Source organism: Rattus norvegicus, chromosome 7, assembly GCF_036323735.1.
Source record: "Rattus norvegicus strain BN/NHsdMcwi chromosome 7, GRCr8, whole genome shotgun sequence".
Classification (NCBI taxonomy): domain Eukaryota; kingdom Metazoa; phylum Chordata; class Mammalia; order Rodentia; family Muridae; genus Rattus; species Rattus norvegicus.
The window spans coordinates 110678630-110701715 of record NC_086025.1 but is presented as its reverse complement, the minus strand read 5'-3'; the positions used below and the strand labels follow the sequence as shown (position 1 = coordinate 110701715).

The 23086-nt window shown below is 48.2% G+C and overlaps 1 protein-coding gene across 51 annotated transcripts in view; it reads left to right on the top strand.

The window, feature by feature from the left end:
• Window positions 1-10486, top strand: part of Rbfox2 (RNA binding fox-1 homolog 2) — a 243672-nt gene extending 233186 nt beyond the window's left edge. For all 51 annotated transcript variants that reach the window (NM_001079895.2, NM_001414967.1, XM_063263894.1 and 48 more), the window contains 3 exons: window positions 3398-3486; window positions 3871-3943; window positions 5284-10486. In NM_001079895.2, the coding sequence (NP_001073364.1) occupies window positions 3398-3486; window positions 3871-3943; window positions 5284-5328 (207 nt within the window). In that variant the 3' untranslated portion in view covers window positions 5329-10486. The remainder of the gene's footprint in view (window positions 1-3397; window positions 3487-3870; window positions 3944-5283) is intronic.
• Window positions 10487-23086: the final 12600 nt, after the last annotated feature.

The following is a 23086-nucleotide window of genomic DNA, read 5'->3' as shown; positions in this document are numbered from 1 at the left end:
TGCTTTGGTAACGTATTACCCATCAGCCCACATGTAGCCCTCCTGTAAATGACTTCTGTTAAAAGACCTCTGCTGATCAAAGGCATTAATGTAGTTTTTCTTGTTGCCAGTATTCTCCAAGCCCATCATCAGTATCAATAAAATATTTTATCCTGTCCAGTACTTAAAGCACAGAGAACTTCATCCATCAGACCCCAAAGTCAGAACCTGCTTGTGAAAGCGGAGTACTGCAGATGGAGAAGACCTAAGCCACTGAGGGAACCACTGCTGTCAGTTGCCTTGCTTAGGAGTCCTTCCTCCCAGTTAGCAGCCACAACCCAGAGCTGCGATTGAGACAGCATGTGGAATGTGTGGCCCACGTGCTCTTGAAGCTCCCAAGGATCAGTCCTGAATCAGAACCATCAGCGAGAGCCTGCACCCCTCCCTGCTCCAGGCTGTAAATGCTGTGCCTAGCTAAGCATAGATCACATTTAGTTACTTTGACTTTTTGAGAGTCCTAAAATTGAAAAGATTATCTTGGTGTTTAAAGAAATGCTGAAGAGAAAGCACATGGCGCCAAAGTACCTTTGTTACAAAGAAGCCTCACTAAAGGTTTGGCTTCCATTCTGAAAACTAGAACCATTTCTAAATAGAGTGAACAGCTGAGCCTTCGGGGTCCAGATAAAGACTGAACTGTATATAAGGATGAAATGTTTGTTCTCTCACCAATGCTTTGGTCACCCTGTGCCCTCTTCGGAGACTAAAGGACTAAGGTAAAGAAGGGCTGGAGCAAGCCCTGAGGAGCCAGTTGTGAGGCATTGTGGGGGTAGTCCAGCCTGTTCTTACAGTAAACATGGCTGAAAGTCACAGGGATGCTTCCTGTTATACTCCACTCTGGCCATGTCACTGCAGGGTTTGATAATGGTAACTCAGACTGTCCCTTATATAGGCACCTGTGAGTAACAGCAAAAGAGTGTTGCACAGCAGCTGAGAGCCGGTGCACTTTAAACATGTATTTGGAGCTGCTGACCCTGACTTCTTACAGCATAGACTCAGAGAGCCCCTCATAGTGCTGCTGCTTTACTAGAAAAAGCTTAGAGTTCATAAAATGATTCCCACAGTAAAAGTTATCAGGAACCAAAGAGGCCATCCAGAGCTGCTAAGTAGGGTGGTAGAGAAGAGCAAGGGTCCTATTAGAAAATACTTCTATGGGTATATGCCCAGGGGTGGTTGGTATAGCTGGGTCCTTAGGTAGTACTATGTCCAGTTTTCTGAGGAACCAAATGGAGGAGTTAAGGGAAGGACTGAAAGAGCTAAAGAGGTTTGCAGCCTCATAGGAAGAACAGCAATATCAACCAACCAGACCTCCCCACCCCCTGAGCTCCCAGGGACTAAACCACCAGCCGAATAGTACATGTGGAGGGACCCATGGCTCTCTAGCTGCTTATGTAGCAGAGGATGGCCTTATCCAGCTTGGGAGTGGGGAGGTATCCTATGGAGACGTGATGCCCCAGCGTTAGGGGAATGCTTGGGCAGTGAGGTGGGAGTGGGAGAGTAAGTGGGGGAGCACCCGCATAGAAGCAGGGGGAGGGGGAGAGGATAGGGGTTTTCGGAGGGGAAATTTAGAAAGGGGATAACATTTGAAATATAAATAAATAAAATAACCAGGAAGGAAGGAAGGAGAAAGAGAAAGAAAGAAAGAAGAGAGAAAGAAAGAAGGAAGGAAGGAAGGAAAGAAAGAAAGCAGGCAGGCAGGCAGGCAAGCAGGCAAGCAAAAAAGACAGACTTCTTAGCCAGGTGCGTTGGCACATACCTTTAATCCCAGCACTTGGGAAGAAGAGGCAGGTGATTATGTAAGTTCAAAGCCAGCCTGGTCTACATAGCAAGTTCCCACACACCCTAAGGTAGCTCTGTCTCTAGATTAGAGATATCATTTCCAAATATGTGTGTTTATGCATGTGCCCACACGTGCATGCACACACACACACACACACAGATACACACACATGGTTACACCCATCTTTTCAACCCTAAAACATGGCCAAAAAAAAAAAGGAAATGTGAAATGTCTCTTGGAAAGTTAGCAAAAAACTGACCATTCAAAGGGAAAAGCGTGGGATACTTCAGCTGCTGTGAGATGTGGACCTTCTGCAGAGTAAACACTGCTTTATCTGTCATTCATGACTGAAACAACAGAACACATATTTTTGACAGCCAAAGGATGACAATAAAAATGTATGACTGCCAGTTGATGTTGGCACACACCTTTAATCCTAGCACTCAGGAGACAGAGGCATGTGGATCTCTGAGTTCCAGAGCAGCCAGGGCTGCACAGAGAAACCCTGTCTCTGGTTTTTTGGAGTTTTTTTGTTTGTTTGCTTGCTTGGTTGGTTAGTTGGTTGGTTTTGTTTTTAAGTATCTCTGAATTAGATCTAGATAAAGTGAGTGGGTTATGGAAGGATACAGTAAGGACCTTACCAGTTGTATTGGCCTGTCTCACTGTCCTTGAGTCCTTCCAGAAGGGACATCTCTGTTCATACACACATGATTGCCTTTGTTTAGTTCCTAAAAAATGCCCGTGGAGTAGCAGGCTGTAATGGTTCTGAGTTCCTCAGGACTTCTCATGAAGATCTTGGGGAAAAAGCTCCCAAAGGCTGCTGTGGGAAAAGGGAACAGTGAGGCCTGTCTGACCTCATCAGAGCTAATCAAACACACCTAAGCTAATTGCAACCTGATTTCCCCAAGTCTGGAATGTGGGCTTGAGTTAAGGTTTTCTGAGAGAACTAGGGTTAAGCATTTAGCTTTTAAAGCCACGGTCTCTGTCCCACCGCTCTGACAAGCAGGTGGTAGATTTATTGATTCACAGGCAGTTCTCTGATGTCTGGTCTGCTTGAGCTCTTCCTTCTCAGTGTTGCTCTTGACAGACATGCTCTGCCAAGTGGAGCCAAGCTCTGGGTTAGATCTTCCTGTGACCTACTGCGTTCTCTCAGTAACAAGCCAGTCCCAGTACAGAGACTCTGAAATTGACACTGATGGACGAAGTAGATTTTAATTCTCTTAACTGTTATATACACATTGACTCAATTCTCCTAATATTTCAAGAATATTTTCCCTGTCAAGAGTGCTAAAAAAAACACTGTAAAGTAAAATCCAAAATCATATCTGTATTTCTTAAAATCACTAGGTAGTACCCATGTACTTTTTCTGTCACAAATTGGAAAGCAAATCCCTACATTGGCTAAAGCTTGATTTTTCTACCTTAGGAGGAGCATGCAAACTGGTGCAGTTTGAAACATCTCTTTCCATGTGTGTCTGTGTTTGTGTCTGTCCTTGTGTCTACACGTGTGCGTCTGTATGGGGGGAGGGTGTCTGTCTCGGGGAGAGGTAGCTGTAAAGTCAGTTCTCTTCTTTCCTGTAGGGTGGATATGCAGCCTACAGATATGCACAGCCTGCTACTGCAACCGCAGCCACAGCTGCTGCAGCCGCTGCAGCCGCTTACAGCGACGGGTATGTACAGCCAGAGCAAGCAGACCCTGAGCACCGTGCTCCCTGCAGCATCCCTCTCCCTCTTCCTCATTTCCAGAATTGCCCTGAGTCCTTGGCCTCCTGCCAGCCTGGCTCTTTCTGGAGCCAGTTTTCCATGGCTTCCGCCACACAGCACCCAGGCCTAGCCTCTTCCTGTACTTGTGCTCTTGTTCTGTCTCTTCTTTGGCTATGATCGCAATTGGTCTTTTTTCCCATTTGACCCCTTCTTTGCCATTTTATAGTAGTCAGGACTCCCCAGTTACTGCACTCGGGAACAGAGACAGGAAGGCTTCTTCCGTCTGCCATTTTCCCTATGAATAGTCTTGGTCTCCCCTGTTTCCATCTGACCCTGCTTCTCCTTTCCAGTTACGGCAGGGTGTACACAGCTGACCCCTACCATGCCCTCGCCCCTGCCGCCAGCTATGGAGTTGGCGCTGTGGTAAGTTTATACCTTTTTTCTTATCCTTGTTCCTCCTCTATGGGAAGCAATGTGTGGTCATTTCATCCACTGCCAAAGTGTGGAAGCTGAATGAGACCCTGGGAACTTATGTCACTTGCTTTACCTGTCTATCTGGAAAGACAGTAGGAAGGAGGGGTTGATGGTGACAGTCTTCCTGAGTAATGACTTCGTTTAGGAGAGGACAGGGAATAATGGGCCCCTTTACCAGGAGCATACATACCAGTAGCACAGTGTTCTTGAGAGTACGGAAGGCGTGGGATGGTAAGGCTTCCAGTCCTCACAACATGCTCTTGGTGTACTCAGTTTTTGATTGCTGATGCCTGACAATGTTCCTGCTGCTTCCTGCCTGCTGGCAGTAGCGCTGGGACTCAAGTGTTGTGAACGCTGCAGGCAGTTCCTAGTAGCAGTTGTAGGGAATTATGGAGAAAGTACATAGAGTGAGTCTAGAATAATCCTTAGGACTGACGTACTTGCTGTAGCCTTCTTGGATTTGGCCTAGATGCCTTTATTGCTGACTGGTATTCATAGTTACAAAGGCAGGCCACTCCATAGTGATGCCAGCTGGAAATTCTATACCCTGAAAGAAAGACCCGGACAGCATTCCTGGGAAGGATCATGTGGCACACCAGAGAAAGTCAGTTGATCAAGGTCAGGAAACAGAGTAGCAAGCACACCCACACCTCGGACTCGGCCATAGTGTTGGAAGTTATCTTCACTCAACATGTGTAGGCCTGTTCCCCTTGTTAGCCTCTAACAGCACAGTGTGACAGCCACTTACAGAGCACTGGCCCTGGGAGTCTTCCTGCTGCTGCACAGATGAGTCCTGAAGGAGGGCCTGTCTGTTGTGTGTGCACACTGAGCCTTTCTGACAAGAGACTAGAGTTGCTGCAGTTGGGCATCTGTGGGCAGTTCTTGAATCAGGACCCATGGATCCGGAGATGCGTGTGTTTCATAGATTGTACAAGAGATCTGCTTCGACAGTGGAGAATTTGGCTTGGGTTTAAATGTGGCATCATTCTAAATACAGGATGTGACCATCTCTGCCAGGAAGTAGTCAGAGGTAGCACACTCTGACAGGTCATGTGTTTGAAGGGAGCTCAGTAATTCGATTTCAGCCAGAACTGTAGTAGCATTACAAAGACAGACAGACAGACAGACACCATATCAAGGCTACCCTCTGTGCCTAGTCATATAGTTATGAAGTCAGCCATTATGATGTCTCTACTGCCAGGAGAGAGAGGTAATCTCTCAGGACATAGCGTGTCATTTCCAATGCTTTTCTCATCCTTTCAATATTCTTATGTCTCTACCCACTGCAGGCGAGTTTGTACCGAGGTGGCTACAGCCGATTTGCCCCCTACTGAAGTGACGTGAGACCCCTGCAAATGGGACAGCCCCCAGTTCATGAGGCCTGGCTATTGCAATATTTACTAGTAGAGGACTCTATAGCAAGATGAAGAGGAAAACAAACAAAAAAGAGAGAATACTTTTTATACCTCACTGTGTTCTTTGAATATGTATTTTTCCTTTAAATTTCTGCCTTTAATTCTTTTGTTCCAAAGATTGTGCTTTTTTTGGTTTTGTTTTTGTTTTTGAATTTTTGTTTTTGTTTGGAGGGGGGGTTGTTTTGGGGTTTTTTTGTTTTGTTTTTTGTTTTGGGGTTTTTTGTTCTTATTTTTGCTTTTTTTTAAAACTGTGGTTAAAAAAAAAAAAAAGATAGTGCATTTCCACGTCTGTATGTCCACGCTCAGCTTATTCTGTCGGTCACAGAAGAGGCAGTGGAGGAGGAAGGAGCTGATACATGCATTTGACCAGAAGCCAGCAGACAGAATTACCAAAGTGGATCTGGTGCTGATGGCTGGGGGGACAAGCAGAGTGGGGGCCAGCTCTGCAGCAGTGTGCCCTTCTGGCCTGACTCTGGCTGGAGGCTCTGACTGGCTGTGGCTGGAATCCACATGCCTTTCGGTAGGAGTTTGTGCTTACAAAGCAAGAGAATTTAAAAGATGCTTTTCTCTCCTCTAACCTCCTGCCTTTCTATTCGTTTTACAATCATTGACAGGTACAGCCTGAGAGTGTTGTCATGGCTTTTGGAATTACAGTGCTGGTATTCCCAAGCATGCTCTCAGACTGTGGATGAGAAACACCTCAGTACAAAAATGATCTTGAAGTGAGCTCCCAAATAGGAAAACACTTGTTTCTTTTCCTTTCAGAAATCTCAGCATCCTTGCTGGGCTGTTGCCCCTTTAATTGAGCCACTGTGCTGCAACTCCTCTGTTCTTTTATTAACATGCTACTCCCATGTCCTCAAGATTCAGGAATCGGGATCTGGGAATGGAAGAATGAATAGTCAGTGGCCAGATTTCCCCCCAGATATCTGGGCACAGTATGAGGATTAAAAGTACAAATTGTTCAGAGCCATTAAAGAGTGTGTAGAAGAGGAAAGGGGGATGTTCAATCTGATATCCCTTCATTTTTCTTGTAGCACGAAGTCAGTACAGAGTAAGAAAGGCATCGGAAAGCCTCTGCTGGGGCAGGATAAGGAACCAAGCCCTAGGCTGGCTGTCCTAACAAGTGTGCTGATGAGGACCAGTAAGGGCAGGCAGAGGCAGTTTGTCCTCACTCCAAAGCCATAGGAATTTCCATCCTCCAGAGCCTCTGAGCCTCCAGCCCTTGTGGCCACTGCATCCAGCTTCACAGTGTCCTCCAGAGTCACAGCCAAGCACCTGGACCCCTTGGGGAACACTAAGAAGACGGGCCGTGGACTTTAAGCCTACCTTTGAAGGAGGATGTAAAATTTCAAGGGTCCTCCTGCACGGGCCATGGCAGTGAAACCTGGCTTCAGTTTTGTTTCCAAAGGACTTCTTTCTCCCCCAGATCTGAGATGTATTCGAAAGGCAAGGGTCCCACAGAGGCTCCAAAATGAAGGCATTAGGAAACCGGAGTGTCAACGGGCTCCCTGGTCAGTTCACCTGAGGGATCGCTGCTAAGGGGAGTAGTTCAGAGACATGAGCTTGGGTTTTGTTAGGGTCTGTTTTAGGGTTATTTTATTGGGGTTTGGTTCTGTTGTTGTTGTTGTTGTTGTTGTTGTTGTTGTTGTTGTCGTCGTCGTTGCCTCTGCCTCTACACATTTTTGAGTGATAAATGATTCATGTCCCTGAATTAAAGTGGCTGACGTTTGACTGCATCAAGCATCCTTTTGTAAGCAGGGAGGCCTTGGCCTACGGCTGACACGTACCGTCTTGCTCTCAGATCCTATCTCCCATTATATCTGAAGAGACAACGTGGAAGCTGGAGAGCTCAGTGTAGTCATTGATTCTGGGACAACGTGTGAAATAGGAAACGAGACAGACTGCCTGCCACTGGCCACTTATGGAGTCCCTTCCCCGAAGCCAAAGTTTGGTTTGTTGTTGCTGTTATGACAGTCTTCATTGTATGTGCATAAATATTTTAGTTAGGGGAAGGGATAGGCTGGGGCCTCTTGGAGTTCTAGAGAATGGGGGCAGAGGGATTTTCCTTTATTTTGTTTCTTTTTGAGAAAATTTACTGGCTAAAGGAACAGACATTTTGGGTCTTTGTTTAATAAGGGCCATTCTCACAAAAAGGCAAGCCCCTTCACCTGGTGGAGACTAGGCCAGTCCCTCGACAATTGTATCCACAAAGGGCAGAAAGGGAGGAAGAATTGAAGAAGGCATCTTTCTTCCTGGACAGGAGTAAGGGTGGTCATAGCAGGGTGAAAAGGACAGTCCCCATGGCCCATGCCGGAGGGGCCAGAGGGGCCTTCGTGCACTTCAGTTCAGCTGGTTCTGGCTGAGGCCTCCAAGGCCAGTCTGTTTGCCAGCACGTCTCTGCTGCATGTACAGGGACACTCTCCGGTGGGTGCCACTTCCTCAAGCTCCTTCCAAGGAACACTAGATGGAGTTGGCTTTTTATGCAAGGGTCTTTGGATTTCAGGGTGAGCACTGAGAGTTTGGCTCCCCCAAGTGTCTGGGTTTCACTGTATTGGCCTCATGGTTGGTCCTCAAGGCCACTGTGTTGGTGTGTTGGACTGATTTAGGAAGCAGCAGGCTAGAGGAGAAAGGCATTTTGTGACTCTGTTAGAGGATTCTGGCTGATGATTTCAAAAAGATGGCTGACGCTGAATCGCAGTGAGAAGGGTGTTTTCAGTTTCAAAGGCTTCTGCAGCCTGGACTTTTCTATGCTGCAAATCTTACTAGAAGCTGGGCTCCTTTAAGGAGACTTGTAGTGAAAACGTTTGTCTGGCTGTTCCCCTTTCAGCCCGGAGAGCTGCCTTAGGTCTTTACTAGAATTTCTGTGTTACTTAGTTCAACCTCAGCCCAGAAGCACCTTGCTACTACTTGTCATTTTAGGGCTCTCAGGTTTCCAGGAACCTCTGTCACCGTCACCCTGCAGCAGCCGATGTCTGAACTGAGCCTGCGTTCTTCCTTCCCTTGGAAACCGCCTGGAGCTCAGCTCATAGTTTAAGGAGAGCTTGTGGCTGTTCCTCAAACATGGACTCCTCAGGGGCTGAACTGTTTAGTTTAGGCTGTGCTTTCTTAGAGATGCAGCCAGCAGGAGTGGCCACCTGCATCCTGCACCTAGTCATGTAGCTTCCAGACACGAGGGCTGTAAAATGAGAAGGGCACGAGGCTATGCAAGAAGAGCATGATGTGCCCCTCCCTCCCTGTGCCAGGTAAATGAGGCCAGCCAGGGGCAGTCTGGACCTCGGGTGTCGGAAGGCGGGAAGCTGCCTGGCGATCCTTCCCCTTTGGCCAGCCAGTTCTCCACTACTCAAAATCTAGCATGGCAGTGTCTGCAAAATCGCAGGCTTTCCCCCGGCTGTTAGGAGCAAAGGGACTTTGGGGGGTGGGGACGGGGTTGTGGTGTTTTAAAGCATAAGTTACCTGTTTGCACTGTTTTCAGATAGGAAACAATAGTGGGCACGGTGAACATCTAATGTAAACGTGTGTTTTATTTTGTCATGCTCTTGAGAATGTCTGATCATTTGTAGTATACACCAGTAACACTTGATTCTCTGTTGCATAAAACACTATATTTTTGGAAATGTTGCTGTCCCACCCTTCCCTCTCCTGTGTACCTCCTTTACCCTTGCTTCCTCATCAGCCAGGCAGTTGCCATCCCTGGGCTAGAGCGGGAAACAGGGCCCCACCCCAAGCGGGCTCTGGGTGTCCTAAGCCAGCATGTGCCCTCTAGGTTACTGAGTGCAGGACAGTCCCTTGGCAGCTTTCCTTTTGAAAGGCTCACCAACTACCACAGGTTGCCAAACTCTTCAGCAAGGCACTAGAAATGAGCCAGGGGGCACGGGTCCCTGAAGTCTTGTGGTTGGCTGTGGAAGCCATGTTCTTATGCAAGTTACCAAAACTGTAGCCAGTTACAGTGTACTCAGGAAAAACGGTGGATGAGCTCAGCCATGGCGGTGCTGGCTGGCAGGGATGGGAACTGAGGACTGCCCATCAGCCAAGACCTCCCACCCAGGGGGCAGCCCTCTGTACATGCCAGCGCTGGGGGGTGGGGAGGGCTGCATTCACCCTGGCAGGCAAAAAGGGAACAGCGATGCTCTTTCCTTCCCTCCCTCTTCCGGTTACCAATGCCAGATTCCCAGGGGCACGCAAGTTTTTGAGTTTTTCAAAAAATGCTTTTGGTTTGGTTTTTCCGGGGACTGATGTGCTTTAATCGCTGTCTGTCCCCATCAGGACGCCTAGCTTAGCTCTTTTCTCGTATTTTCTGTTCACAGTATTTTTGTGTGCCTGCTTGTTGGGCAGCTCATTTTGGCTGCATTATATATGGAGTGATGAACTGATCCTTTTCTTTCCCTAAGAGACATGACTTTCCCTGTGTCAGCATTCAGCTTGTGAATAGCTAGAGACACCCTGGGGCTGACACGTGTAAGTTAGAGCTGCAGAGCGAACTGAGGCGCTCTCTCAGTTTTTGAGTCTCCATCTTCTCAAGGCTCAAAGTACCACAGAACCTCGCTCTCCTCCACACCTCTGTGGCAGGGAGTGGCCTGCCTAGCACGTGTGGTTTCCCTGTGGCAGGACAGGTACCACTGGGACATGGGGGCATACTCGGATGCTTGTCCAATTGACCACCCAGCTGTGTCTCCTTCCTTCCCATCCTCTCCCAGAGTCACCTCCTAGGGCACCCGAGCTGCTTGCCCAGGGTCCTGTTTCCCTGCTAACTCCAGAGAAGCACCCAGGGCTTTGTGACAGTCTCTAACTCCCTCTCTCCCTCTCTCCCTCCTCCTCAAGAATCATATTGTATAGTAGCTTTCAGACCATACAGTATTCATTGGGTTACTCCTATTATTATCAAGTAGCTGGAATTGTGAAGGTTGGAGTAGTTAGATCTTTAGCTTTTATTCATTATTTTTTGTATTACTCTCCATGTGTATAAATTATTGATCATGTTGCTGGCTTTTATAAACTCTTAGCAAAGGAGGGGCCCTGCCTCAGCCTTTGCAAATGGTAACGAAGCACTGTTTTTAAATAAAAGAGAGAAACACCACCTCTGGCTGGTTTTGGCTCCTTTCTGCCTGAACTCCAGGCTCTGACCTGGAAAGAGGAAGAGAAACCACACCACTGCTTCCTGGGGGGCTTCTAAGTGACCAGAAGCTAGGAGGGAGGGACCCCTGCAGCTGTTCTCTAGCTGGCAGCAGACTTCCAACTGAAGTGAAGTGCACTGCTGCTTCCCTTCAGCCTCCCCCTGCCCACTTGCAAGGCCTCAGGCACTACACGAGCTCCACTGACCTGAACTCCCCCTCCCCCCAGGTAAGTGCCTGCTTCCCGGCTCCTGCTCCTGTCCCCATCTTCACTGTCACTGTGTGGAATGCCTCTGCTGTTAGACTGGCCTTCAACCACCCTTCACTAGTGCTTTCCATGCCAATATCCCAGATACCTAGTTTCCCCAGTCACTGCCTTCCTGAGTCGTCGAGAGCATGGAGATCCTCTCATAGACTCTGAGTGGATTTCTGCTCTCAAACGTGTAAACCCGGGCTTCTTCCTTCTCCTTACCTGCCCTAACAGTCTTCAGCTCTCGGGCTAATCCTTACCCCACCCCGATGCTCTGCACCTAACCTTCCTACTTTATCGGCTATGGGCCCTGTCTCCTCTCTTGGCCTTTTCCCGACTAGGGTCTTCAATCTTAAATAGTTTCTAAATTTTCCCCCACTAGAATCCCAAGGTCTCTTCTCCATGAATAAGCTGCCACCCACCACCTCTGCTTGCCCTTCTCCCTGCCACCTGGCCTTCCAAATGAGGAAGCAGCCCCCTGAGGAGAGGACAGCAGGCCCAGTCCCTGGTGGTGTGCCTGCACGGTGACCTCTGGCTTCTCAGCTGCCTCCGAGGGCCCTGGAACTGGCAGATTCCCCAAACACACAGCAGCAACACATGCCTGGAGAGCTTGGGGCTCTCTGGGCTGTCCCTTGTGCTGATGCTCTTACCACCCACACTGCCACTGCCACTAAAGGCCTTTGACTCTGACCAGGCTGTGTTTGTGACAGGATAGTGCGTTCACTTCAAAGGAACAGAAACTGAGCCTGACCATGTCTCCTCACTAAACACTGAAACTAAGGATCGTGTCCAAAGCCACATGGGAAGGGGCAGGGCAGGAGCTTCTGGCCTTACATGTGCCTCAAAATGTCACTAAGTCCAATAGTGTCCTCTACCCATGAACTAACCGTGGAGAAGCTTGTTTCTCACCATTAGGGGAACATCAAGTTGCCAGGCAGTCTGTGTAGTAAAAGGGTGAGAGGTGGCTCTCTGGGGCTTGATCCTGGACATGAGGATTTCAACATCAAAAAGGGGGGCCATTCCTGCCACAGCAGTCCCCTGGGGCTGTGAACTGAGCACTGAGTGGTGACCGTGGCGACTGAAGCCTTTGGGGAAAGAAGGCTAACGGAAAGATGGAGACCAAAAGGGACTACTGACCAAAGCAAGGGCTTCACTAGGAAGTGGCATAAACCTGTGTCCTGGCCAGGTGGGATGGTGAACAAACTGACCACAGCTGTCAGGAGGCAGAAGCAGGTGGACCTCGAGTTCAAGGCCAGCCTGTTCTACAGAGCGAGACTGTCACAGAAGGAACACATTTTGCTCAGTCCACCCATACCGTTCTCTTCTGATCAGTTTCACTAAGCCCATTCTAACAGCACCGCCTATAAACCCTTCATCCTCACCTCTCCCCTGCATCTCCCATGGGGACAGCATCCCTGGGCAGTTCTGAGCTCTGAGTTGCTGTTGTCTACCTGGCTCTGCCCTGCTCTTCTCCAGCTCTACCCCCTGGGCATGATCTAAACATCCTTCCAGGAAGACCTAACCATCCATCTACACGGTCTCTTCCCAGCACTGCCCTCTGACCCTACCCGGTTCACTTTCACGTACCCCTCTGAAGGTACATGATATCTGTCCGTCTCAGTCATGAGAAAAGGGCACCCATGGGCTTATGCTGACTTCCTCAGCCAGTCTTCCAGGATCTCCCCTGGATTCTTCTAAAAGCACAACCACATATCCGGCTCCTTGGAGATCCATTTTCCAGTCTACTATCTAAACTAGTGCAACTCTCCTGCCCCCTTCCCCTGCACTTCCACTGAGCTTACCTCAGCGTCAGCACTCAGGTGTGCAAACGACTCACACGGATATGACAGCAGTGAGCTGTGTTCTTCAGTACAGAGGTCAAAAGGCAAGTGGGCAGATCCCCAGCCGCAGAGTTGGCCACACCATAGGAAGAACAATAATGTCCACCAACCAGACCCCACCAGAGCTCCCAGGGACTAAACCACCAACCAAAGAGTACACAGGGCGGGGGTTGGGGGGGACCCATGCCTTCAGACACATATGTAGCAGAGGATAGCATTGTCCAGCATCAATAGGAGGAAAAGCTCTTGGTCCTGTGAAGGCTCATTTCCCCAGTGTAGGGAATGCTCGGGCGTTGAGGTGGAAGTGGGTGGGTGGGAGTGGGAACATCCTCATAGAAGCAGGAGGAAGGGGATAACGTTTGAAATGTAAATATATAAAATATCCAAGAAAAATAAAATTTGTAAAAAGTCCTAACTGCTCTTCCTTCTGACCTAAATCTGATTCCTCGCACCCACATGGGGCAACTCACAGCCACTTCTAATTCCAACTCCAGGGGATCTGATACCTTCTTCTGGCCCTGCATGTACACCACATGAATAAAGTCTTTGAAGTGTATCACTCTGGTTGGTCACCGTGTGTGCCCAGCTTTCAAACTGGGTTATCCAAAGCACTGAAATAGTCCAGGTCCTCAGGGAGAAGGGTCCAATGACACTATGGGTCACCATTCCTACAGTCCCTGGAGGCCTGAGATCTGGAGAAATTTTACCTTTCATACATGAAGACATACATTGGAGCTGGAGGACTGCCAAACAGGTAAGAATGTTTAGTTTTGGGGGACAGGGTCACTCTCTATAGAGCCTTGGCTGGCCTGAAACTTACCTAGGCCAAGCTGGCTTCGAACCCAGAGATCTGCCTGCCTCCGCCTCTGCCGATGGGGTGCTGCGGCAGTGATGAGTCGGAAATGGCGCCCTTGCTGCATCAGAACAGCATTTTCCCATTCATCCAAAGGTTTCACCAAAAGTGGAAAAGCAATTGTCATCCCCTGGAAATTTGCTCTTAGCACCCTTGGCCTCACCCGTCCCAAGTCCCACATCACAATTTGGGAATCAAAATCTATAATTTCCCATAGTCCCAAGTCTAAGCAGAAAGGTGCTGAGGGCTATGTCACTTCATGTCATGGTACATGGTGCATGGAAAAGCTCTCCAGGGTGGGAATCTCTTAGGCATAGGAAATCTACCTGATTTCTTTTTTTTTTTTTTTTTTTTGGTTCTTTTTTTCGGAGCTGGGGACTGAACCCAGGGCCTTGCGCTTCCTAGGCAAGCGCTCTACCACTGAGCTAAATCCCCAAGCCCCTACCTGATTCTTTTTTTTTTTTTTCATTGATTTCTTTTTTTTTAATTTAGAGAATACTTTATTAGTTTTTGTAATCAAACCCACGTATATAAGACCTTACATATTTAATACAGTGTGTTACCCCTGTACAAATGGAAAAAACTTAAGTTTAACATTTCTAGACCAATATGGCTGTTAATTTCTGTACAGTGCCAACTCAACACAGTAAACGGGGATACTCCCTACCTGATTCTTTAAAAAAAAAAAAAAATAACAGAGTGTGTCCTAGTTACTTTTTTGTTGCCATGACCAAAGCAACTTATTCATTTTATTATTTTTTTTTAAAGTTTAATTTGGGACTCAGAGTCGATGAGTGTGGTTGCAGGCTGGTAGGCCGGACAATGGACGGCAATGGAACACAAGCTGAGAGCTTCTATCTGATCCACAGACCTGAGGTGGAGGGACACCAGGAATGCTGTGTGTGGGCATCTGAAGCCTCAAAGCCCACCCTGGTGACATGCCTTCCAACATACCTCCTACTTTTCCCAAACAGTTTCAGCGACTCTAACAACGTTTCCAAACATGAGCATTTGGAGGCCATTCTTTTTTTTTTTTTTTTTTTTGGTTCCCCCCTCCACCCCCCGGAGCTGGGGACCGACCCCAGGTCCTTGCACTTCCTAGGTAAGTGCTCTACCACTGAACTAAATCCCCAGCCCCTATGGAGGCCATTCTTAACCAACCACCACCATCAGCTTAAAAGTGCTAACCATTACAGAACAAAGGAAGTCTGTGCTAGCTTTTCTGTGTTACCCTGAGTTGTAAATGCAGATCAGTCTTCAACAGGCAGGTCCCTGCCCAAGGGTCATTTCATCTATCTTGTCATCCTCTCTGTTCTGTCCCGATTTGTGCACACACCAGTTTCACATCGTCTTGTTTAATAACCCACTGAGTCCAGTTAGTGTGCATGTGGATGTGAGGCCGACAGTAATGGAGTATTTAAGTGGAACCACTTCCCACCACCAGTGAGTGTAGATTCCATCTCTGCTTGGCCAACAATAAAACAGGACTTTCTTAGACCCAATAGCAATATAAATAATGACACAAAGGCGTACTAACGTTTTAAAGCCTAGGCCTTAGCTAGGCAGTCTTCCCAACCTCTCTATCCTGACTAATCCTGGCCTGTGTCTTGCCATGCGGCCAGCTCTACCTCTGTTCTGCTCCATTCATCTACCTGCATGTCTGCTGCTGGATCTCACCTCTCAATTCTCCCAGAGACCCTCTCTTTGCCTAGAAGTCTGCCATCCACTTCCTGCAGCTATTGGCTGTCAGCTCTTTATTAAAGCCAATCAGATACAATTCTAGATCGCCTGAGACAGGTGAGGAAGGAACAAGTTATGGCTAGTAAACGCATCTTCACACAGTGTACCCCCACACAACAGGATCTTTGATGAAAGATACAAGGACAGTGAGGAGAGGACAGGGTGGGTCGAGGGGTGACAGGGGGTGGCATGTAATTTTTTTCATTGCAATTATAAATGTACTCTGGGGTCCTGTGCAACTAGAGAAGCACACATCCTTTGTTTACCCAACAAAAGTTTGTTTGGTTTTTTGTGTTTGTCTTGCCTTGGTTTTCTGTGACATGATCTCACTGCATGATTTCCACCGACCTCAGACTCAAGGTAATCCTCTTGCCTCAGGCTACCAAGTGCTGAGATGACAGTGACTGACCTGTCAGTGTTAATGACCATAAGTATATTAATTTTTGCTGAGACAGGATAATAGGGACAGCTTAAGAAAAGAGATGATTTTAGCTTGCGGTTCTGGGCAGCAGTCTACTGTGGCAGGAAGATGTGACTGGTGCAGCTTCTGTGACAGTGGAGGCTTGGGACAGCCACATTTTGCAGCAGCAAATAAAAAGTAGGAACAAGCTGGCTGTAGTGGCCCATGCCTTTAATCCCAGCACTCAGGAATCCAAGTTCAAGGCCAGCCTGGTCTACAGATTGAGTTCCAAGACAGCCAGGGGTACACAGAAAAACCCTGTCTTGGGGGGTGGAGAGGGGAGGTAGAAACAAGTGTCACCTTCCAGGCCCTTCTCCCAAAGGCTTCTTAGTTCCCCAGAACAGCACGGTCAGCCAGGCACCAAGGTTCCACAATCCATGGGACACTGTTCACATTCAAACAGTAATGGTGAGTCTGGATTTTTCGTGTCCCCAGGATGAGGATGTCCTCGTGGCTGCTGGCTTGCTGCAGTAGAAATTCCCTGGCTCTGGAATTTCTAGGCCGAGACCCATGTTGGTATTTTGCCTCTTTTAAACCCAGGTTTAGGGGAGGCTTACCTGTTTGGGCAAAGGGTGAGTTTACATGCTTGGGTAGCACACGGGACCCACAGCAGGCTTGCTAGAGCCCTGGATGTTGCCGTGTCGGGTGAGATCTTCGTTCTACACACCATCCATGCCCGTCTTACTTGCCTTAGTCTGGAGGGGAAGCACAGCATGGTCACCTGGGCACTGAATAGCAGAAGAAGTAAACATCTGGATGCAAACACTGGAAACAGTGGCAAGACACAGGCCCAGGGGCACAAAATGGAGGGTGACACAGTTGAAGGGGATGGGGAGGAAATCGACCTCTCCTCACTGGGGGTTCCCCCTTCTCCAGAGTGTGTGTGGATAAGCATACCTGGGGCACCCAGAGACTCCCTGTGGGGAGTAAGTAATGTGTCCGCTAGGGTAGAGACTGCCTCGCCTGCACTGTTCTCAGCAGGCAGCCTGCCCCCGAGCTGGGATCCATAGCAGGCCAGATGTTTTGCAATGAGTCCTCATCTTCATCTCCAGAAGAGAAGCCTGGGCCGGGGAGATGGCTTCTTGTTAGCGAAGCACTTTCCACACAGGCATTTTTTTAAAATTCCAAACAGGGCCAGGGTTGGGAGGGAATAGGGGGCTTATCTAATCTGTGAGCTTTGGGCTCCAGTGAGAGTCTGTCTTTAAAAAAGGGGGGGGAGGGGGAGAAGTCAGCGCCTGAGGAACAGCTCCTTAGGTTGACCTCCAGCATCCACACACACACACACACACACACAACACACACACACACACACACACACACACACACACACACGAATACACATGCACACATGCATTACACCCAGAGGCCCCTGGTTCCAGGGGAAATGGAATCTAAGAAGTCTCAAAGCTCTGGAGAAAAAGAACACGTCTCCTACCTTTCTAAAGCACTGGGCCCAAAACTCAGTTGCACAACAGAATTATCCAGAAATTATCCAGGCACTCCCCAGACTGATTTAACCCTGGTGCCAGGGGACGGCCCAACCCCCAGCATTTCTTGATGCTGCCCAGGTGAAGAAGTTCCTGGTCACTTCTTTCCTAGTGTTCCGAGGAACATTCAAGCTGCTCGCCCTTGGCGAAGGCTTACTTCCCTCCTCCTCATCTCCCAACTGCGCCCTTGGCTTCTGGATACATCCTCATTGCCTTATGAAAGTCAGATGGCTTCTGGAAATTCTCCCATTTTCTTGTAGTCATTTCTTACTTCAGCATTTCCACGTAGATATTAAATCACTCTAAGTAGGAAAGTCTAGAAATAGAAGCATCAGGCATGGGGACAGCTTAGCTCGTGCTCAGGTCCTTAGCAAGGGTTCTCAGCCCTTGGTCTCCTCTTCCCCAGGCTCCCAGTCACATAGGCAGTGCATACCTGGCCAAGCAAAGGTTAACCCCTGCAGGTATGTCAGTCAGAGCTGGCTTTGAGCCTCAGGGTACCCCTCCCTTGCTTATCCTCACACACTCCAGTGCCCCACCCCCATCCTGAAGCCTCAGGCTCCACTGCCATCCTTGACACCAGTCTCTGCTTTGATTCTTACCACTAAGTTCCGTTTCCTAAGACATTTATCAAAACGTTGATGACAGCAGCTGCTGAGAACACAGAAGTCCCACAGTGGCAGGTACTAGGACCTCACGTGTGCACGTGACTCCAGAAGCTAACTAGGGACAGAACTGTGCCACTAAGATAGCAAGCAGCCTGATTCCTGGCTGTCCGGAGCCCCAGGATATCTACAGATACATAGGTTGTAGAGAGCCATTCGGTCTGCCGTCGGCAAGTACAGAAGATCCCAACTCTAGCCTCAGTGCAAACTCAAGCCATGGGGGCTTCCTCAAGGCCAGCTGAGGGGAGTAGCCAGAGCTTCAGCATGGTGCCTATAAGTACAAGCCCCTTTAAGAGAGGTAAAACCGACCCTACATGGCGGGAACTCTCCCTACCACACCCCAGACAGTGATGGAATTCAGGTAAGGGTCCAGGACTCCCACTTCCTAGAACCTCTCAACTGCCCCAGCCTCGACAGGGAGGAAGGGAAATCCACCCCTGCCCTCTCCCAAGAACACGAGGTGCACAGGTTGGAAGTGACCCACTGACTCCAGTTCAAGTAGAGTTCAGCGTCCCCTAGCACTGTGGGTTTGGTGGAGCAGAGAGAGGAACCAGCCAGAGGTCAAGGGCAGGTAGGTTATCAGGCCAGCAGGTGAACTGCATGACGGTGGTTTCTGCCTATTTAACAACCCAGTGAGGTTTCCAGAACCTGATGAGTAGTTCAGTCCCATCTCACACAGGTCAAGGGTGAGCCCAGGGCCCTGGATCACAGGGTGAGATCTCTTTCCTGGGTTGAGGAAAGGTGAAGAAAGGCCAAGGAGGTGGAACTAGAGAGGAAGAGGGCTCCGTCAATCACAGGTCAGGGCCTGAGCCCCTTTCCGTTTCCTGCAGAGGTTCTCACAACAGCGAGACTTTTCTCTCTCCTTTTTGCTCAGCTCTGGTGGCAAAGAGAGGTCTGAGAGTGTGCTACAAAGTTACTTTTCTTGTTGGAATCAAACACATGACACGAACCACTTCCATATGTCTCAGGCATTTGAATACTTGGTACCCTGTGGGTGGTTTGGGGGAGGATTGGGAGGTGTGGCCTTGCTGGAGGAAGTGCGTCCCTGGAGATGGGCTTAGGTTTTTAAAGCTCAGCCCATTTTGAATTGGTTCTCTCTCTGTTTCCTGTTTGTGGATGGAAATAGGAGCTGGCCCTGGCACCATGTGCTTCCCTCGTGTCACGATCCCCACTGTGATGGACTCTTAGCCCTCTGGAGCCATAAGCCCCAAAGAAACTCTTCCTTCTAGAGGTTGCTTGGTCATGGTGTTTTATCACAGCAACACAAAAAATGTGTGTGTCTCTGTGTGAGTATATGTGTCTATGTGTATGTGTCTGTGTCTGTATGTGTGTGTCTTTGTGTATGTGTGTCTGTGTGTGTGTTTGTGTGTGTCTATGTGTGTGTTTCTGTGTGTCTGTGTGTGTATCTGTGTGTGTGTGTCAGTGTGTGTGTCTGTGGATGTGTCTGAGTGTGTTTGTGTGTGTGTGGATGTGTGTGTGTTTGTGTGTGTCTATTTGTGTGTTTCTGTGTGTCTGTGTGTGTGTATCTGTGTGTGTGTGTCAGTGTGTGTGTCTGTGGATGTGTCTGAGTATGTGTCTGTGTGTGTGGATATGTGTGTGTATCTGTGGATGTGTCTGAGTGTGTGTCTGTGTATGTCTGTGTGTGTGTATATGTGTGTCTCTGTGTGTGTGTATGTATATGTGTGTCTGTGTGTATATGTGCCCCTGTATGTGTATCTGTGTGTGTATGTGTGTCTCTCTGTGTGTGTATATGTGTGTGTGACTGTGTATGTGTGTCTGTGGATGTGTCTGGGTGTGTGTCTGCGTGTATGTGTGTCTCTGTGTGTGTGTGTCTGTGTTTGTGTGTCTGTGTGTCTCTGTCTGGTCTGTGTGTCTGTGTATGTGTATATGTGTGTCTGTGTGTCTGTGTGTGTATGTGTGTCTGTGGATGTGTCTGTATGTCAGTGTGTGTGTCTGTGGATGTGTCTGTGTGTATATATATGTGTCTCTGTGTGTGTCTGTGTATGTGTGTCAGTGTGTATGTGTGTGTGAGTGTGTGTATGCTTGGTATGAGTATATATACATGTGAGTATGAGTATACTACTTCATATGTGTACATGTGGAGGTCCAAAGTTGGTTTCCAGTTATTTTCCACCTTATTTTTTCCAATGTAATATTTTTCTTGATTCTTAGGGAATTTGACATCATGCACTCCGTTCTATCACACTCATTCCCCAGTCTTTCCATGTCTGTCCCCCAAACCCCTGTGACCTCCCCAACAAGTTGTTTTCGTTTTTTGTTTTTGTTTTTTAAAGAAAAAAGAAAAGAGACAAAAGAAAATCCAAATTGTATTATCTTTAAATTCACTGGCTCAGTTAAACCCTTAGTAGCCTGCCCCTTAAAACAACAAGATTCTCTTCCTGAATCCCCAGCAGAAGCCATCAGTCATGGACAGCTAACTTCAACAACCTTATCACACTGTTAGAGAGTTCTCTTCAATGACGTCCTGTTTAGTTACTTCATCGTGGTGGTGCCCACAGCCCGAGCTGAACAGTGGGGTGGCCTGTTCTACCTTATTTGTGTGTGTGTGATAGAGTCTTTCATTGAACCTGGATCTGACTTTTTTTTTTTTTTTTTTTTTTTGTCTAGACTGACCGGCACGTCTCCGCCACCCCCCAAACCCCTCTATCCTACAGATTTGCTATGATACCCAGCTTTTCACATGGGTGCTGGGATCTGGGCAGTGACTGGTCCTTGTGCCTGGGCAACAAGTGCTTTAGCAACTGGGCTAGGTCCCCAGCTTCTGATGTTTGTCTTGTTATAGACAGGACCTCTTGTAGGCTAGACTAAAACTCACTGTGCAATTGAGGACACCTTTGAATCCTCCTGTGTCTACTCCCCAGGGCTAGAAGTTTAGGCGCATGCCACCACACCCAGCTCACCCCTCCTTTTCCAGCTTCTGTCATGATTAGTGACTCCATCTCTCTCCTCCATATCTGAAGGCTTTGTGAGAGTTTCAAAAGCCAGGACAAAGGCCTCATCTTCCAGTGGCACTTGCTTCCTGTTTGCTGCAGGGATGGCCCGTGTTTGAACACATGCCTCATAAAATACAAAAGCCAAAAGGTGGTTGAATGTGGTGGTGTACACCTGTGATAACAACCTTAAGGAGGATGCAGTGGAGTTCAAATCCAGCCTGTGCTACATAGCAAACCTTACTGAACAGAAAGCAAAACAAGCAAAACCAAAACATTAATATTGCAGAGACCAATTAGGGCAGAGAAATGGCCCCTTGGGTAAAAGTGCTCATTGCACAAGTCTGAGTACAATCCTCAGGTCTCATAGAAAAAGCTGGATGTGGTGAGTTACAGCTGTAATTCCAGCACTCCTCTGGTAAAATGGGAGGCAGGGATAGGAGAATCTGCTAAAAGCTCAAATATGTGCATAACAGAGGCAGAAATAGCAAGAGAGAAACTACTTGTGGAGGTTTGAATGAGAATGGGCCCCATAGGCCTCTATGTTTGAATGCTTAGACCCCAGCTAGTGAAACTGTTTAGGAAGGATTGGGAGGTGTGGCTTTGTTGAAGTAGATGTGTCAGTGGGGATGGGCTTTGGAATTTCAAAAGGCCCAGTCTCTCTCCCTGCCTCCTGCCTGCAGACTAGGATGTAAGGTCTCAGCTACTGCTCCAGCACCATGCCTGCCCACCTGCCACCATGCTTCCTGCTGTGATAATCATGGACTTGCCCTAGCAAACTATATGCAAGCCTCAATTAAATGCTTCCTTTTGTAAGTTGTCTTGGTCATGGTGTCTCTTCACAGCAGGAGAATAACCAAGAAAAACATTTTTTAAATAATGAAAGGAGAAAATAAACTCCTGAAAAGTTGTCCTCTGACCCCACATGTGTGCTATAGCATGCACACACATACACATGCATAGACATGCACACATGCATGCACACACATATGTGCATACACATTCACACATGCATACATGCATATACATACACGTGTACACACATAATACATACATGCTACACATGCACACACATGCACATACACATGCACACATACTTACACACATGCATACACAACATACCAATTAATTATAATATTTAAGATGCCAAAAAATATGGAACGAAATGCCTAATAGCAGTCCTAGTGTAAATTTAGGGCATGGCTGGGTATCATCCTATTGAACAGTTTGGTAAAGTGTAAAAAAGAATAAAGACTAAGGGAGCCTGTAGCGGGATAGTATCCTAGTTACTGTCCAGTTGTCGTGATGAAACACCATGACCAAGGCAGCTTTTACAAGAAAGCATTTGCCGGGTGGTGGTGGTGCACGCCTTTAATCCCAGCGCTTGTGCTTGATGGCTGGGTGAGGGCGTGGCAGCAGGAACACCTGGGGTCTGACATTTCCCCAGGTGCCATTGGCATTCTGGGACCTGTGATGGCTGAGTGTAGGAGGTGACACAGAGCTGTTGTTGCCTTGCATCATCTCCATAGCTGCATCGTGACTCATCGCTGTTTATTTTCCTCTGGGTTGGTAGCCAGACAAGAACTTCACATCACCAGATTCCTTAGTCCTTTGCATTCCTCCTCCCCTTCCCGCCTCCTCCTCCTTTTCTTCTTCCTTGTATTCATCCACAGGAAATGGCTGGTCTGGAGGGAAGTGAGATCCACCCGCTTGCACTGCTTAGCTTTGTTTCCCAGAGTCGGTGCACTGCTCCTCTAAAAAGGTTAGATCCCAGACACCCACAGGGTTTTCTGTAGTGACCAGTCTCTGGCTCCAGGATGACATATACTTGGCACACTCCCCTCTTCTTTGTTTTCTCCTGAGGAAGCAGAAAAACGCAGCTCAACGGCTTTCTAGTCCACCTCCAGGCCACCGGCCAGAGGTCAGCACAGTCCTGGGGTTAGAGTTCTGCCTATAGCACAAGACAGGCCAGGCTGTTCCTATATAGCTGTCCCTTTGTGCCCTCACCCGCCCCACATGCCCCTCTCCTGTCCCCTCTCCCCACCGTTCTCCTGGGCTAGTGTCTCTTGCAGGGGCCATGGTAAGGAGGGGTGGAAGGACCAGGGAACAATGCAGGAACTTGTGGATTCCTGACCACACCACCAATGGTAAGCAGCCTTAAAAGCCTGGCTGGGTTTAGAAGCATCCTTGCTTGATTTAACACACACAGCAGCCCAAGGGGCTCTGTCTCAGAGCTGCAAGGAGAATGACAGGAACACTACTAGAAACAATGTAGGAAAGGCCAGGCTGTCTGCCAGGCCACAATGATGATTAGAAACAATG